The sequence below is a fragment of the Physcomitrium patens genome, chromosome 13 (genome assembly GCF_059467195.1).
Source record: "Physcomitrium patens ecotype Gransden chromosome 13, ASM5946719v1, whole genome shotgun sequence".
NCBI lineage: Eukaryota > Viridiplantae > Streptophyta > Bryopsida > Funariales > Funariaceae > Physcomitrium > Physcomitrium patens.
Window position 1 is genome coordinate 9455911 of NC_143422.1, and position 19629 is coordinate 9475539.

At 32.3% G+C, this 19629-nt stretch overlaps 1 protein-coding gene across 1 annotated transcript; it reads left to right on the plus strand.

Moving 5' to 3' along the window:
- The first annotated feature begins 14688 nt into the window (after positions 1 to 14688).
- On the plus strand, positions 14689 to 16264 carry LOC112290722 (uncharacterized). Its single transcript, XM_024537345.3, has 2 exons — positions 14689 to 15399; positions 15786 to 16264. Exons 1-2 carry the CDS (start codon positions 15033 to 15035, stop codon positions 15980 to 15982), a joined length of 564 nt encoding a protein of 187 aa, XP_024393113.1. The 5' UTR covers positions 14689 to 15032; the 3' UTR covers positions 15983 to 16264.
- Positions 16265 to 19629: the final 3365 nt, after the last annotated feature.

Genomic DNA, 19629 nt, shown 5'->3' on the forward strand with positions numbered 1-19629 from the left:
AAGATTTCTTAATCAATTCAATCAAGCAAAGATCTAAATGAAAATAGAACTATGAAGAGCATACAATTTTGTCCACATTAAAGAATGAGATATAAAAAAGATTTCTTTTCAATTTATGTATGGACATTTTGAATATAATATCATGCCTTTTGGACCCAAAAATGCACCAATCACTTTTTAACATCTATTAAATGATATCTTTTGTGAGTTTTTATGATGATTTTATCATTTTTTATTTAGATAATATCTTAATCTATTCTAAAAATATAAAAAAGCTTGAACTTCATATTTGTTATGTATTACAAAAACTAAGAGATAAAATATTATATGCGAAGATGGAAAAATTATATATTTTACAAAACTCAAGTTGACTTTGTAGAATATATTATCTCAAATGATAGTCTTATGATGGATCTTAAGAAGGTCCAAATTATCATAGATTAGAAGATTCCAAGAACAGTAAGGGATGTGCAATACTTTTTGCGCTTTGCCAATTACTACTAGATCTTCATTAAAAATTTCTTCAAATTATAGTTCTATTTATACATTTAACTTATAAAGACAAACTTAAGTAGAGTAAAAAAATTGATGTATTATTTGATGCTTTAAAGAAGTAATTTACTTTTACACCAATCTTATATTGAATTAATTTTTTCAAGCCATTTTTTATGAAAATAGATACATCAAACTTTTCCTTGGGTATAATATTGTCTCAAATAAGAACAGATGACAAATTCTATGTAATAGCTTTTTATTACAAGAAATTTTTAGCAATTAAGATTAATCACAAAATCCACAATAAAGAGCTTTTGTAATTATGGATTCATTTCAAGAATGGCATCATTATCTAAAAGGTGCATTTAGTCAAATCATTATATGTACAAATTATAAGAATCTTGAGTATTTCATATTAGTACATATTTTGAATTGTTGTCAAGTCCATTGGAGCATTTCTTTATCAAAATTTTATTTTAAAATAACTTATTGATTTAAAAAATAATAAGATTTGTGAGATGTATTTTTTAAATATTCTTATCTTATACCAAAAGAATGAGATGTAGATTTTCATTAATAAAGAGCTATTTTCTTGAAACTAGAGCATTTTTCATCTTCAAGAAATAAATCAACATTAACCATTAATTTAACTTCTGTCAAGAAAATTCAATAAATTATATTCTCTAGTCTTCTTATTTATGATATCAAAATTATTTCTTTTAAGTCTCATGATACTGCCAAGTTTGAATTTAAGAATAACCTATTTTATTTTAATAGTCGCCTATATCTTCTAAAAGAAGAAGTATGTTTGTATATTCTTTAAACATATCACAATTTTTTAATAGTATAAAATTTTGGATATAATAAGACTATGATACTAATATCTATAGATTTTTGTTGGCATCAAATCTAGAGATTTTCAATCATGTGACATTTGCTCAAGATCCAAAATCTCTTGTCATTGATCTTATGGACTTCTTTAGCAATTACCTATTTTGAAACAACTATAGTCTTCTGTCTCTATAGATTTTATTATGGATCTTCAAGTCTTAAGTTTTTGTGATTCTATATTCATGATAGTAGATCATTTTATAAAAATAGAAAATTTTATATTATGTATAAAATCTATCATAAGTGAAGAAATAGCTAAATTTTTTTTTTATAACATCTATCACTATTATGGATTGCTCGAAGATATTATATTGGATAGAAGGACACAATTTATATTAAGATTTTAGAGAATATTTTTTAAAATATTAAAGATAGATATAAAGTTCTTTTCAACTTTTCATCCTCAAATTAATGAGCAAATGGAATAGGTGAATCAAGTTTTGGAGTAGTATTTGAGGTATATCATCAATTATTATTAAGATGATTAGAAAATTCTTTTACTATTGATTAAGTTTTCATATAATAATTTGATATATTTTTCTATTCAATAAATATCTTTTTTGTTAATTATAATTATCAAATAAAATTTAGTATTTTGAATTTTTCAAAAGTTGATAATCTTGGAACAAAAGATTTGTCAAATTTTTTATCAAAGCTACATGCAAAAATAAAGATGCACTTAAAAGAAGCTCAAGAATGATAAGATATTAATACAAATGCCTATTACAAGAAACAACCATAATTCAACGTGTGTGATAAGGTATGATTACTTCATTGCAATATCAAAACTATTTGTTTTTATGATAAGTTGGACTATTCTAAGTTTGGATCTTTTTCTATTTGTAAACAAGTCAATCTTGTTGGTTATCAATTATATCTATCAAACTCTATGAAGATCCATCCTATATTCTATATATCTCTTTTTAAACTATGTGAGATAATGAATATCTTGAAAAGAAGATAAATGCCACCTCTTCTTATAGAAGCGGATAATAATGAAGAGTTTGAAGTAGACAAAGTCTTAGATTCAAGGTGGCACCAAAGTATATTGGAATATCTTATTAATTGGTGTGGATATGATATTAGTAAATATACATGGAAGCAATCAAAGAATCTTACAAATGCAATAAAGAGGATTGAGGCTTTTTATTGACAACATCCATCAAAATCAAAATGATGAATAGTAAGTTTCATAAAAGATGATGATTGCTCCTTGTGGAATTTGACTTTAGAAGGAAGGATAATGTCATGGACATACATATTTATTCCAATAATTACTTATATAATTAGGTAGAAGTATGTAAAAATAAATTGATTACATAATATATTTTTAAAAAGCTTTCTAAAAGCTTTATAGACATGGTTTCGACTTAACATGTATTTGTAATTGATTTTTGGTTAAAAACTTGATCAAGAAGTTAACCATGTGTCATATGTATTCATAGCTTGTAGAAAAAGTTAACTATATGGTATACATATAGAAAACTTATTTTGTAAGTTATGATACGTATCTTGCAAAGTCAACACATGTTAGAAGTTCCATAGAATATTGCTACATAGCTCTTAGTTTGATAGTATATATAGAGGCAAGAGTGAAGCCCTCTTTACTCTTATCAATGCCTTTCTAGTCTTTAGTCTTATTTCAAGAATTTTTAGTCTTCTTCTCTTTGGCAATAGTCGTTCTATTTTAATATCATATCATCTTTGAGTCATTATCAAGTCTATTTGAATGATACAAAAGTATATTGATTTTTTAGTTCTTTGAAGTTCATGTCCTTGACAATACAATATGATGTGAATGGAGTAATCAACTACAAGTTATATAATATATCAAATGCTTGAAAATCAAATGAAAAGTAATACTAATATTTTATATTTAAAATAATGATATTTTATAAACAAAAATATTAAAAATATTACCACAATATTTTGGCAATGTATTATGCTTATATTTTGTAATTTTCAAAGAAATTAATAATTTACAAATATGGTATATGATTATGGAGGCACATTTATTGACATTCTATAGAACCTCCAAAAATGTATTGACTTTATATGACATGTATCTTGACTTGCAAGGCAAGTTTTTCATATAGACACCACATAGTTAGCTTGTTCCATAATCTATCAATACATGTGGTACATGGTTAGCTTATTGTCTAAGTTTCTAACCTATCAATCAATTACAAATACATGTGAAATCAAAACAATATCTAAAAAGCTACTATGAAGCTTTTCTAAAAGGTATTATGAAATTTATCTACTTTTATTTATTTCTACATATTCATATTACTTAGGTAACAATCACAATCATATATATATATATATATATATATATATATTGATCACATAGGATGGTCTTTTCGCCCTGGTATGTGTCACTATTGATGGCTGAGAGGACCTATCAACCATCTTCAAAGAAAAAAAGTTCAAAATATGTGGCAAATACAATTTGCCGCATCTAGGATTTTATCAATATATGATCATTGCTCCTTGTGGAACTCGTCCCTAAAAGAGGGAATAAATGTCATAGACATATATACTTATTCTAATATTTGTCTATATGATTAAATAAAAATAAATAAAAATAAATTTATTTTAAAATATCTTGTAGAGAAGCTTCATAGATGTTGTTTTGATTTTACATGTATTTATAGTTGATTGTTAGGCTAGAAACTTGGTCAATAAGTAAGCACATGTTGGTAACTTATGGAACAAGTTAATTATATGGTGCACATATAGAAAACTTGACTTACAAGTTAAAATATGTGTCTTGCAAAGTTAACACATTTTGGAGGTCTTATAAGACATTGCGCCATAGCTCTTAGTTAAGAGTATTTATAGAGGTAAGAGTGAAGTCTTCTTCATTCTTGTCAATGTCTTTCTAGTCTTTAGTCTTGTTTCAAGACTTTTTAGTCTTCTTGTCTTTGGCAATAGCAATTTTAGTTCAATACCATATTATCTTTGAGTGACTTTTTAGTTCTTTTGAATGACACAAGAATGTATTACGGATTTCTTTCTTTGAGATTCATGTCTTTGACAATTGATCTTTATTCTATAAAGCATGCTAAGTTCTTTGTGTAATTTTGGATGATTTTACCATTCAATTTGTATAAGCCATTTTATGAAGCTCTTATAGCTACAGCAACTGCCTTGTCTAAATATTCAATGAAACACTTTTTTTTTATTAATTTTAGATAGTAGTTTTTGTTTAATAAGAATCCAACAAATAATAGATTTTTTTAATACTTAAAAAATAAAAAATATAGATTATAATTTAAATTTTTCATGAAAGTAAGCAAATAGCAACATTGTTTATACTTGTTATATTATAGCTATGACCATCAATTGAAATGACATAAGTATCAAAATTAAGTTTTAATGAAAAAAATATAAATGCATCATGTAAAATTTGATTTAAGGCAAATGAATCTGAATACCATGATGTTGGTGAAGGACGAGATTGTACTTCATTAATTTTTGTAAGATAGGCATTTATGACTTATAAGATAGCAATATGTATTTTTTTCTTGGTCATCATCTTTTATATTAGAGTTGATGTGATTGTTGTCTATAGAGTCTAATTTGAGGCTATGGATTTAACCACCACCAATACCTTTCTATCTTCTATTACATTCATCCTTGTATAATTTTGATTTTAATTTGTTGATTTTGTTGATGATGGATTGAAGTTTTTTTTTTTTTTTTTTTGTAATGAGTCAGATTTTGATCTTGTATCTCCTCTTACTTAGTTGGTATTATACATCTCATTATAGTAGTAAGTATGGTAAGTTGAACACAAAATTTTGGACCTTGTGTAAGATTTTTGCAAATTTGATCCTTTCAAACTTAAATATAAGCCACCAAAATTGGGATATGATCCTCCCAAGGGCAAATTTTATCTTTTCATGGAATAGTTTAGATATCTGCAATGATTTTTATAATCAAATTTGGTATTATGATTTGACCTTCTCCCTTGATTATGAGGTGGTCACTTGAAGATGTTTCTAGATGTGAGAAGAGCTTTGCCTTCATGTTTAGCATTTTCTCTTACCTTCCAAGTGGTTTTCTTATTTCCTTGTTTTATAATCTTGCTTCTTATTCAAGATAAATCAATAGTTTTTTTTTGTTGAAGATTATCTTTTTGATGATCTCATATATTTTGGGTAGGATTCTTTGTGGTGTAGTATACCACTATTGGTTTTGGGAGGCCAACATTTAGTTCTTCCATTTTGTTAGTTTCCTCCTTCATATCTGGAATACATTCATAATTCTAGACTTACAAATACTAAAAAAACTTATCAATAATCAATATTTTGTAGAAGTGGATTTAAACCGTACTTTTAGAGAAGTGGATGTCGATTTAAACCGTACTTTTAGAGACATCCAACAATCATGTGGATCCTTGTACCATATGAGTTGTTTGATTGCTACTCCTCCCTTGATGTTTCCATTAATAAAGCTTATTACTTAATCTATCGATGCGTTCTTGATCCTATGTGCGGTTGCTTGGTGTTGTAATGCAATAGTCGTAGAGGTTGTCTCGTAGTAGTACGTTCTTCATTCAAAACGCCCAGATGCAATAGTTCTCTACTTCAGTGAGGTGGTAAGACTCGGGGATAGTGGTTTGATTGCTAACATGTGACGTCAGAGTCAGAGGACATAGTTCTCTGTTAAGATGAGCAAAAACTACTATTTGCTATGAACACTAAGCTCGTTTGAGCGGCTCTGATACCATATTAAAATTCGACATACCACAACAGTAGGGAACACCTTGTTCAACGTAAGAGAGTAATCGACAGTTAATGTACTCAAGTGAGAATCTAATACAATGGGAATGTCGATGTTCTCTAATGGGATGAAAGGTTAAATATAGGCACCGTATGAGAAGAGGAGGGCAGCGTACAACAGCTTTGGAGTGTTCGAATAGGATGCGCCGCATTCAATCACACTGATTCGATTTAAGTACATCCAATTCATGGAACTCAGCCAGATTTTTACGATGCATGTTGGAATCAAACCTGACATTCAAGCCCTGAGAGGCCACAAAAATTCCTCGCGAAGTCGACAGTTCATAAATGTGAATGTCCACATTGTTTTAGCTCAAACCCCTGGCCCATTCTGACAGATGGGGGCCTTCCGTGCATACTGAAGCCTCAAAATAACTTATTTCCAGCGACTTTGAAAGCGAGCAGGTACCTTATTTTCATGCCCCCGAAGTCGTAGCAAAGATTCATACATTTCAGAGGAGTGCACAAAAAGAATTCGTTCAAGTAATATACGATCTCGAGAATAGCGTTCAAAAACCGCAAGGATAGTCAGGCATTCACTTCAACAAAATTCATACTCGCAGTTTGCACGAGTAACTCACGGTTTCGCGTGCAACGAGCGTTGCTGTATTAAAGGAAATGAACAGTATCATGAATACGCAATGAAATCTCTACAGCACACAAATCCCCACAAACCCACAAGAATGTCCGATCAGAAAAGGATCCACGAACTTCTACACACAACGCAACTGTCACAGATGAACGACGAAACCAATCCAATGCACCGAGCGAGATTAAGAGTTTAGGGTTTACTAAAATGTTTATGTGCAAAAAAATATATGAATCTTTTGTTCATATGGTACCAGGTACCAACTTGATATCTATTTCTCTACAGCCTCTTTAAAGTATCATGTGGTGGAATTCACTTTTAAAGTATAATTTTGCTTTAAAGTATTTGTTTATTTTTAGATAGTTTGGTTTGTTAGCAATCCATGTGTGACTGAAAACTTTGTGCTAAGAGCTACTTTGTAATTGAATTGGAGTGCTGTTCATTACATGTATTTTTTATTTGAGATTTCTGGCTTATATTGGAGAAATTAAGCTGGTATGTTGTAATTATTTTCAGTAAGTTATTTTGGATTTCATTTATTTTTAAATTAATTTTGCAAATATGTTATATGTAAGAATAAAAAAATACATTCTTGTTGGTTCTTTGTTAATTCTTTTTCTAGCTTAGATAACAGGCCTATTTTCTTAATTGTTACAAAAAATGATCCTGTCACAATTATATTTTTTTATATTATTTTAATGATTTATAAAAAATATTGTAAATCCGATATTACTTCTTTTTACTATAATATTTACCTTATAAAATTCTTGTAAATTATTTAAATTTTAATTAGAGTCTATCAAAGCTATAGGTTGCATACAAGTAACAATGATAGAAGTTTGATATTCATCTTTGATTTTAGATTCATGGTGTTAACTACAGAATAATTGTGTTGATCTTCAAAATAAAAAAATTCGTATTTTTAACAATGTGTTAAAAATAGGAAATTAGGTGGACACCCTCCTTTTATTTTGTGGACACCTCCCTCCATCCCTCCCTACATACTCATTCTTGCATACATATTCCCATAAAAAAATAACTACACCAATATTTGTAATTAATGTGTATTATATTATTTGCAAAGTGTCTCTAATACATAAGTGCTAGTTTATAGTGTATATCACAATAATTGAGAATATACACTTATAGTAGATAATTTTTAATGGTGTAGTATACACTATTTAAATTTACACTTAAATAATGTATAGATGTTGTAGTGAAAGTGAAAATTACATGAAAGTAGTCTTGTATTGTAGGTTGAAACTCATAACAATTTTCAGTAGAACTATAGAATGCACCTAATAGTAGACATTCAAAATTTAGAGCATATTAAATGAACAACAAAATCAATGGAGAGTTTAGCTGAAAAGTTTGTAATATTAATTGCTATTTATGATATAGAATTAGTGGCTTTCATACCTTAAAGACCTTAAAATGTAGGATCTTAAAAGAATAGAGTCAATTCTTTGTAATGTCCTTTGTTCATCACAATCAACTTTGCTTTGACCAATGATTAACATGTTTTAAATTATTTAGAAGTGCTCTAATAAGTACAAGTCATTCTGTCTAGAATTATTCTCTTAGGTTTTAGGTGGGAATAGAATATGTACTCAAATCTATTAATAATTTCCATAAGATAAGTACTTGCTTCACAAATCCCAACTAAAATGCTTCTACCAAATAATTCCGGCATTCGTATGATGAATAGGATTGTTGGTTTGTAGCAACAAGGGATTAATTTGGAAAAGAAGATGCACTTGAACATTACAAGCTCAATGAAACTGCCAAGGGTTCTTCAAAATTCATTTTGAATCATTTAGATATAGAGCATTCACTCTCTAAATTACTCTAAATTGCCAATAAACATAGAAAGAAATAGAAGATCAATGTAGACTATAAAAGTAGTGGAAGTGAATAGTGAATATTATACTAATTAGAAATACTTACTATTCAAGTTTATACACTAATTACATATATTGGTGTAGTTTTGATTTTAAATCATGATTTCTATTACATTTATTACTTTAATACAAAAACTCAATATATCCTTATTTATATGCACTCTATAGCTCCATATCATCTTACCATTCAATTCTTTTGCCTTTGCAAATTTTTGTAAAATTAATTTTTTGAATGATAAAAACATAAAGGATCATACTTTGTTATTGAAATTATTTATTGTTGTCAAATATATAAATAAGATCTTATTTAAATCAAAAGTGATTTTTTTTATGAAGTATGTAGGAGGTGTCCACCCAACAATTCTTTAGAAATATAGTTCTTAATAATTAATTCATACAAACATCTAATAATTGTTAATTTGTTTTTATCATAGCTTTTGGACATAAATATTTCTCTATTGCATTGTATCTATGTTGATTTACAATATTGGACATAAATCAACATTTATAATTATTAATTCTTTTTATTAGTTTTTTAAACCTAAAAAATCAAAAGATTTATCTTTAAAAAGTCTACTATTGATATTGATGTGAATTATACAATAAAGATTGACTTTGAATTTATTTAAACACAATATTTTTTATTAATTTGGTATTGAATGTAGTAATGTTGAAATGAAATTTCACTAATGTAATTAGTATAGATTCCAAAATGTATAAACAAAAAAAGTTAAGATTTGATTGGATTTTTAATTTAAGTTAATTTGATTTCAAAATTTTCAACAACCTACTTTATTTATTGTTCATCAATCTGCTATTTTGTAATGATTATAAGAATTATTTAAATAAATAATCTATATTAAAAAATAAATAATAATGATGCAATTAGATTTTAATTATATCCAAATAATATCTATAAAAATATTTTAAAAATTCATTATAAATACTATATATATTAAGAATGATATGCACATTTTGTAGGATATAAAAATAAATAAAATAAAATAAAATAAGTATTTCAGCTATAAAATTTGTGAAGCCAAACAAGTATATCAACTTTAAATGTTTAATTTAGATATATTTTATATTTTTTAATAAATCATTTTGTTTTTTTATTTTACTAGTACACATAGAATCTAGCAATATTAAAAGAATTGTTTCACAAGATTATACAGCATGTTTTTATTAATGAGAACTTTTAAAAGTTTTACAAAATTCCATTTTCCTAGAAACTTAAAATTTCACATATGAAGGCCACAAATTGTTTTTAGCTTAGAAACCCATCATTCACTAAAGTTGTTAAAGTAAGTCACTATCATACTAACAATAGCAACTTCTCCACAAATTTGACAAACCTAATATAATCTTTGTTCGTCTCAAAGATTTATCACCAAGGGGATCTCTACACGTTGGGAACAAGATAAGAGGCCACAACTTTTTAGTTTTCCATTTGGCTGAAACTTAGAAAACCTCCACATTTCAACCAAGAAAAAGATTTAAAATTGGTTGCTTGGTTCTTCTCCCCTCCCTAGATACAAAGACCCACTGTGAAGATCTGCCGTGAAGCTGTCGGCATGCGGGATGAGCACACTGTTCTGCAACGTTACGTCTGTGCAATCGGGTTTGTAGTGAACTGTTGCCTGGGGATCATCAAAGGGCTGTGAAGTCCCAGATGACACGCATGTGGACACCAGTGCGAGATCAGCACCAGGACTGAGGGAGTGAGAGAGTGAGTGAGCAGGAGGGAACCTAGGAAGGAAGGAAAGATTTTCTTCATCTTAAGAAACGGAAAGGTGCATTCAGGCTTGCGAAACGCCAGCAGGATCACACACCTTTAGTGTACCTCAACTGGGTCGATAGCAACTGCGCAAGTGGGGAGAGACAATTAGATAGAGAGAGAGCGAGAGAGCGAGAGCAAGGACATGACTCAGCCGACCAAGCGGCGCACGCGCCTGGTGCAGGAGAGAGAGCGAGCGAGAGAGAGAGAGATGCCGGCCAGCATGTTTCATCCGTCCGCTAGGAACCGGATCCATCGGCGTATGCCATCTCTGCAGTGTTCTTCACGAGGTGCAGATTTTCGACCATGTGGGGACATCTCCGAGCCGTCACGACAGTGCGAGAGTGACAGTGTCGGTCATCTCCTCATCCTCCCGGACCCTCTGTGTGTGTGTGTGTGCGCGCGCTTCAGCGGCGTTCCCGTTGCTGGTTCCTCAATGGAGATCCCTTCATCCCCTCCGGAAACGCGTTTCGCGGAATACATATATATATATATATATATATATATATACATAATTTTTTTCTTGCGCAGGCGAGTTTCTGGTTTCCCTGAGGCGCGCATTCCGTTGCGGTGCGGAATGATTGCCTAGTTGTCCTATCAGTGGAATCAACATCCACGTGTGTCAGGACAACTACAACAGCGTGGAGTAATACGAGAGCAAGCAAACGAGGTGTCTCATCGAGGACCTTGGCGATCACTGTCCCACGTTCCAGTAACTGAATCCAATCTAGCGACGTGGGTAAGAGACACACAATTTCAGACACCGAACTCGCATGACGGTATATCGAAATGTAGTGAGGATAACCTCGAATTGGAGGCTTGGAAACACGCTGAGAAGGATGTTTCTAATACAGAATTATACACGAGCTTGGAAACCGCATGCTCGGCGGAGGTCCTGTGGGACGCTAGTCTTCATCAGCAATGGTGAGAAGAGGGAGTGTGCAAAGTGGGTCTGGTCGGGCCGGTGGGATCCTAAAACCGTGACCCGGCCCCCTGGTCGTTGGGAGGGAGGTGACACCGTGGTCTACGATCCTCATCCTTGGCACCTGTATTTTCATCCATCCAATCTCAAGTTGACTTAATATAGGTTGACTTCTGTGTCCCCGTTCACACTGTAACCATCTTTTTTAAATGGATAATGGATGTGTTTATTCCATGTAGTGGGGTGATTGAATATTAAGATAGAATTATGATTTTTAAGGAGGATTTAGGATGGATGGATGAATACTGTATTGTGTTGGATAGTGGATAAGATAGAAGAGAAGGAAATAAAAAAAAACTATCTCAATTACTCAACCCAACATGGTGCATGCTTATACCTGAATACAATTAAGTTTTAATATTTCTAAAAATAGATATAAAACCCTAAACCCTAAAACCTCGAATTCTTTTAATCTTCACACATTAAGAAATTAAAAAAATAATAGTAATCTCTTCAATTAATTTTCAACACTTGTTAATTATTAATTATTAAGAACTGTTATTAGGATGTTGAATTACTATTTTAAAATATTCAGTAAAAAAATCATTGGATGAAAAATCAGTGTTATATTATTTGAGCTTATTTGTGTGATTTTAGAAAAATAAGAACAATAATACTGTCATTGTTATTAAAACTAAGAATGTCTGTAAATCCAAGTTAAACTTGTAGTAAAGAAATTGTAGCCAAACACACAATTAAAGGTTGTTTCAACAATAGCAAGTAGTCATACCAAAAAAGAATTGTTTATTATGACTTTAGTAACTATAATGAAAAAAAAAAAAAAAAAAAAAAAAAAACTTTTAATGTCCAATTAGAAGTAATTTGATTTTTTTTTTTTTTTTTCTTTGTTCTTATTTCTATTTACTTGGTGGTTTTCCAAAAAGATAAAATGATCCTTTGATGCTATTCTAGTACTATTGAATACATAAAAAGAGTTTTAAATTTACTTAGTGGTATAATTCTGCTTTACTATGCAACATTGAAGTATTTTCTTACATAAAATATTTTCTTTGAAAATTTTAAACTTTAAAAAATTATCTGGACCAAGTTATAACTCTTGGCTGTTAATGCCTGGGGCATGTATTGTTTATTCAAGATAATTTCTTAGCCAGATACAAAGATACGGCTAAAAGAATCTCGTTTAATTTTTAAAGTGATACTGTGGTATAATACCCAATTTTTTATAATGATACTATTCAAAAAGTTTACAATACATATTCAAGTTTTCTCCAAATAATTTCAAAAAACAGCAAGAATAATGATTTGTTTATGTTTAAAAGTTCACATAGTAAATAGAAATTTAATTTAAAAAGGTTTATTGAAAGTGACATCGTACTTTGGTAAGATTAGGATGTAAATGATTATTTGATATTTAGACTTAAAAATGGTAAAATCTTTGTATGGTATTCTTAAACGAATCCTCGTCAAATTTATTTATCTTTGTATGGTATTCTAGAGTATGCAGTTTAAATAAATTTGATGAGGATTCTCTCTCTCTCTCTCTCTCTCTCTCTCTCTATATATATATATATAAGTACATATTTATATAGTTTATTTTTTGTTTACAATTTGAGATCTGTATTTTAAAATAAAATTACATACATACATACATATTATATTCATGTAGTATATCAAAAAAATCAATTGTAGTACTAGTGTTTTTAATCTATAAATTAAAAAAACACAACCTAAATTTTTATTATTAATAGTGTTTTAATTATATTAAGATGATCTTTTATAGTTTTAAATGATTTTAAACTGTTGATTTTTTTAGAAAGTTTGTACTTGCATTTGATGCATAATTTTATATATTTATAAAAAATACTATGATTTTATAGAAATAAAAAAGTGTATATATATATATATATATATATATATACACAATGGGTATATAATTTGTTCAATTACTGCACAAATCACTTTTATTTTCTTAACCTTCAAATTAATTATAATGTGATTGAAGTAGGGTTTATATGGCATCAAGTAATTTTTCAAATATCCATAAAATAGCCAACAAATATTATAACTTATAAACCTTCTTCTATACTGGAACGAATAATTGATTGCTGCAACCTCTTCTTCTCTTTTTTTTAACCTTTTTGTAAAAAAATCATTTATTGTTGTTAATGTGTCGAAGTTGGTCCAAAATACCAATCATCTCGTTTTAACTGTGATATGTTATTATACTCAGATGTGTGTTTTTTTAATATGATTTTTTTTTTTTCTATTTATTGAATTATTCATATTTGAATTTTATGTGTGTGACTCTCTCTCTCTCTATGTATATATATATATATTGCATTGTGTTTTAGAAGGCATGTCCTGTTAAATATCTTCTATGAAGTTGCACAAGTGTTGAGATACCAAATTTTTTATTTATATTTTAAAGTCTTAACAGGTTGAAATATTTATACTCTCAAAGATTTATTTTTATCATTATTTATTTATTTTACAAGTGCCATATTATATTGAAATTCAGATATTCTCACAGACACATAAATTGACATGTTTTGTTTATCCATTGTTGGGAATAAGAGGACCCGATAAAAGGCCAACAAACATATATTTAAAATAAAATAAAATAAAATAAAAAAGTAGGAAAATGTAAATGTTAGTTGCGCAGAACAAAAACTGAACCACAACGTTACAAAAGTTATTTATGGACGTTGGGCTCTTTAATTTTTTGCACCCTACTTTTTTAAAACAAGTGAAACTTTCCATTTAGTCAGAAATTACACAATGGTATCATAAAAAGTGAAAGGAAGATGGAGTCCCAAGAGGGCAAAAGAGCCCACACTAGTCAAGAGGAGGCGGGAGATTGGATAAATAAAATGCCACAATTGGGGCCTCATGGAATTCCATATTTGGAATATATGAGACCCAACTTATAATGCACGCATTGGTATTAGCAACAACGACATCCATCCACACGTACTTCATCCATCCATTCTTCCATTCGTCGATCCGAGAGACCTTGGACGGCTAACATCTCCACCGCTCCTTCCGCTCCCTATCCCACGGCACATGGCGACCGTATACAAAAGTATATACACCCTGACCACCGTCAAGGGGAATTTACCATGGTCCGATGGCACGTCAGAAGCGATCAGATCAATCCAGTCAAAGTTGAGACCGGAGGGTAAAAAGTAAAAGATCAGCCACGTCGGATCGAGCATCCTTCCTTGGCCGAGGCTTTGTCTTCTTCACCTCGGGGCGGGCATCTTAAAGAGCCCTCGAGACCGCGCAGGCCATGGTGTACGCGGGCATACTTTGAAGGCATCTCCAGAGAAGGTTTGTGTGGCGAGTTTGATGCGCGTTTCTGGCTCTGCGATTTCGTGTTTTAGCCACCACCTGCGCTGAATTCGGCTGTGTTACGCCTCGATTAGCGTGCGGAGCTGGTGGATTTTTTTAAGGGGAGAGGTGTTTTGTTTTTTAATTCTTGGCGGTGCTTTGAAGAGCCAAAGCAGGCGTGCTTAAGGAGAAGTGTGCGGAACAGGGGGCGTTCGAGGTTGGCGGGTGATGCGTTTGTCGCTTGTGAGGAAGGCTGTAGGATTGTGTGTGTGTGTTCGGTGAGTGGATTGCTGTTCGTGCTGGATGATTTGTAGCCATGGGTATGGAAACGACGCCGCCTCCTTTAATGTCAACTCTGAACCCGAATGCGAGTGAGTTTATCCCTGCGGCTCTTCGTGTCCGAGCGGAGTTGAGTAAGACGACGCCTGCTGATGTTGTTATCCTCCCTCCGACTGTTGATCACGTCGTAACGGAGCCATACTCGCTTGAGTGGTGGCACTTCATGGAGACCGATCTTGCTTTCCGGCAGCAGTATTTCTCAATGTGTTCAAGTGAACACGAGAGGACTTTCCTTTCCGAGGAGTTAGATGTAAGCGCAGACTCCGATGATTTTTTCAGTTATCAAGAGGAGCTTGTACTCCGGGAAGAGGAGGAAGAGTTGGCTCGCAACTTGGCGCATATCGGTAAGTTCTTGGCTTCCTCAGTCTCCATTCAACTTCCTTTGTAGTCTCTTTGATTTTTAGGGGTGCACGGGCGTGGTCTACTGAGCTAGTCTCCCCCAGCTTATGATATTGGTGCATCTCTTTAAGCATCTGATTGGAGGCTTTGTAAGAGGTCTAGTTTGCATAGTGAATTCTATGTACTCAACTGCGTTTCCGGTTGGAGTTGAGAGTAGTTCTTTTGTAGTTGGGAATTTCTGAAGTTCGTCAATTCAGGTTGCGTTCACACCAGTTTTTTGTCACTGGTCCATTTTCTTGGCTAATGAGACAATTTTATTCTATACTTTTCCCAAGTTCATTTACTTTGAGTTTTGTTTCGTTGTTTAGCTAATATCTTGGGGGCTCTGCAGATTTCTATTCGGATGAGGATCTTAGCCTCACAGCTACGAATAGCTGCAAGGACGTCAAGTCTCTCAAGCCTCAGCCGCAGGTACCGTGGTCCAAGAACTTTAATCAGTATCAGAATAAGGCTATGTCTTACCGGGGTGGTCCACCTAGAAAGGCAAACACCTACCACCGCATTCACCAGCCACGCTCCGATATGTAGAACGATAGAATGAATCGTGCCCTTCCGAGGGCTGTATGGTCACTGTACATTTTCGAAAAATACTGTTGTAGCGTCGTGTACATTGGGAGCTTTACCTGCAGAACTGTAGTTTAGCCTACAATTCTGGTAGGCATTGATGTACAAATTGTACCGTCACCCTGAGTCCAGCATTCCCGTTAGATTAAATGCTTCATAGGTGTGGTATGAAATTTTACAGAGGTCGCATTTTGATTCAGGTTGATGTTACTAGTTCTTTAAATGTCTACCATTTTCTTATGTGTATTTTGTGCTGGTGGTCGTTGGTTAAGTTGTTGGTTGCAAAGATAAACGTTTGGATCGGTCAGAGAACAACCATCAAGTTTTATGTTTGCAAAGTAACTTACGTCTGCTTCGTCTGTCACAGTGGCTGCCTTGTTCGTGCTAGTTGATGGAAATAATTCATGTCGTCATTAGTTCGCGCTGTCAGTCTGTCACATAAACCTCGATTTGTAAATTTATGTCTGGAGATTGTCGATTGGTGGACACCTTCAATGTAGAGAACATTGCTTAGGAAGCTTGTGGCATAGTAGTAAGTTAGCTTGAAATTGGTGGAATCGGTTGGGTTTGCGTTGAGCTAGTGCAGAAGCTCGAAATGAGATATAGCTAGCTGCAATTTCCTAAAATAAGCATTAGTCTGTGTAATCAAATTGAAGAGATTCTATTACTATGTACTGAGGTGTGGGTCTTATCAAATTTCTTGTTAACTGGTGAAGCGATGCAACGGATTTCTCACAGAATCATTAGCAGCTATACTTATTAACAATGTATGCGTATAACCTTGCTATTGGATCCGTTAGTGAACTGGCCGATTTGAAATTGAGTAACCAAATAGGTAGCCTTCGTCGTTTTCTTCATTTTCTCTTTGTTATCTCATAAGTACCATCGAGTTTATTATTGTAATCAAATTTGTAAGGATCAATCTTCTTAATTTAGTCAAAATAGTGCTTATTGTAGTGTAATATTCAATTTTAGGGATTTACACCAGAAATATGTGTAACACATCTACATGAGTGGAGAAGTATTTGGACTTGTAATGTATACCTCTCTAATAATAGGGAACGGTTTGGACCTTAAAGAAGAAGTTTTTAGTGCAGTTGGAGATATTATTACATCTAGATGTGTTCCATATATGAAAAATGTTGGGGATCCTAACTCATGGAGTCTAAAGTTTGTGGTGCTCCCAGTAAAGATTATTCTTTGCAGTTAATGTGGTAGGAAAGTTTTCATCATTGCTGTAGTGCCTCTTTGAAGTTATGGGTTTTGTAATCGGCTCTTTAAAATTGGGCTTTTTTTGTCACCATTCATGTCTATCATTGTTGAGGTTTTTGTCGTCTTTTCTTAACAACCGTAGAAATGCATTCAAGAAGTGTGTTGCGAGGTTATCAGTAGTTGTTTTCTTTTATTACTTAGATCAGTTGTGTGTCTTAAGGACGTTACAAGCTTTCTTCAAAATCGGTTCATGAATGTTTCGAAGAGATGGTGCTCATATTGAAGAAAAGAAGTCTAAAAGTTACAAACATTTAGCATCAGCAAGGATTATAGTCTAATAGAAGTGTGGAGAAAGATAATTCTTACTTTCAACACTTTTTACTTATAGGTTGTGGTTTCTTCACCAATGAGGCAACTTCCATTCTTTTGATATTACATCCATTTCTACCTCATCCAACTAAATCCTTGATGCCACCACAATAACTTACTTTAACTCTTTGCTACTTTTTTACTATTAGTAACATATTATAATTAATTTCTATGTGGTTGTAACTAAGCAAGTATTTGCTGATCTTCAATACTCTCACTTTTCTAATAGTCAAAAGGCTTTTAGTCCTAATCTCTTAATCAAGTCATGATGTCTATCCTTCACTAATGCCTTTGTAAGCACATCAGCAAGCATGTCATTTGTAGCACAATACTTCATACCTATTAACCATCTTCAATCTTCTCTCGTATGAAATGATGTTGAACATCAATGTACTTGGTCCTTGAGTGATGTTTTAGATTCTTGGCAATTCCCATATACCATTGTCTATAAAAGATTAGTACTCTTCTTCCATAACCTTCTCCCACTTGATTGCATCTTCACACTTCATATCATTATACAAAGATAATGGATCAACAAGAAGAGCAACATTTGCATGTTCTTTACTTTGAAGAAGGATGTGATCCTTCAACCATTCACCACGTTGCCTTCTTTCTCTCAAAGGATATCTCCTTTCACCTGTAGAAGAACATTCGCCTTCTTGCACTCCTTGTTCTTTTCCAACTCTTAAACCTTGTCGTTTTTTACTCAATGGTTGGTACTCTTCATCATTATCATCATCCCAATCTTCAACATCTTCATTTCTTTCATTGCTGGTCCTAGCAATTGTAAGAGCCTTCATCTTTTCAACCTTCTTTGGCTTTTCATCTTCATCATCTTCATTATCTTCATCTTCTTGTTTCTTTGCTGAACTCAAAGATGTATCCACAAATACACCATTACTCCCACTTGGACACATCTCCAAGTACTCACAAGCACACTTGTGCTTCAAAAACTCAACATCACAACTTTTTATGATCTTCTTGGTTTCCAAGCACATTAGCCTATATGCCTTAGTACCTTCACAATAACCAAGAAACACACACTTTGTACCTTTTGCATCAAGTTTAGACCTCATAAAATCTGGTGTTTTTACATATGTAATGCAACCAAAGGTCCTCATGTGGAAAATGCAAGGTTGTCTCTCATTCCAAGCTTCTTGTGATGTCATTGATGCAAGTGTACTTATTGGACACCTATTTCTTGTATACACTGCATTCACCACAACTTCCGTCCAAAATTCATAGCCAAGGTTTTGAGCATGAAGCATGCTCCTTGCCATCTCTACAATGGTTCGATTTGCCCTTTGAGCAACACCATTTTGTTGTGGAGTGTATGGAGTTGTGGTTTGTCTAGCAATTCTTTCATTCTTCAAATAAACCTCAAATTGCTTAGACATGTACTCACCTCCATTGTCCGTACATAGCTCCTTGATCTTGCATTCACTTTGGTTCTCAACAAGTGCTTTAAACTCCTTAAATCTCCAAAAGCATTCACTCTTAGCTTTAAGAATGTAGATCCAAATCTTTCTTGAATAATCATCAGTGAAAGTGAGAAAATACCTTGATCCTCCAATACTTGTATTCTTCATAGGTCCACATACATCAGAATGGACAATCTCTAGCAACTTGGTAGCACGTGTTGCTACACTCTTTGGAAATGAAGCCTTTTGTTGTTTGCTTTGTATGCATCCTTCACATGCAAGTTGTTTTGCATTATGGCTTGTATTGCCAAGATCTAAGCCACTTACCATGGTCTTGAGCTCTCTCATGCTCTTCACATTCAAATGGCCAAGGCGACGATGCCATATATTCAACTTATCTTAGTTTGATGTAAACTCAGAAAATGCGGCTACTTCCACTCCATTCACCTTCTTATAAATGAGGTAGTACAAATTTCTTTCTTTTAAGCCTTTGAAGACCTTGTCTCCACTCAATGTTCTTACAAAACATCCATTCTTGTCAAATTGAACTTTAAAACCTTCCATTACAAGTTTACTCATCGAAAGTAGGTTTTGCTTCATGTTAGGCAC

Excerpts from the sequence above, each read along its gene's own strand:
- LOC112290722 (XM_024537345.3), top strand. The coding sequence starts at position 15,033 with ATGGGTATGGAAACGACGCCGCCTCCTTTAATGTCAACTCTGAACCCG. Across the intron at positions 15,400-15,785 it reads TCGCAACTTGGCGCATATCG|ATTTCTATTCGGATGAGGAT; the intron begins GTAAGTTCTTGG and ends GGGGCTCTGCAG.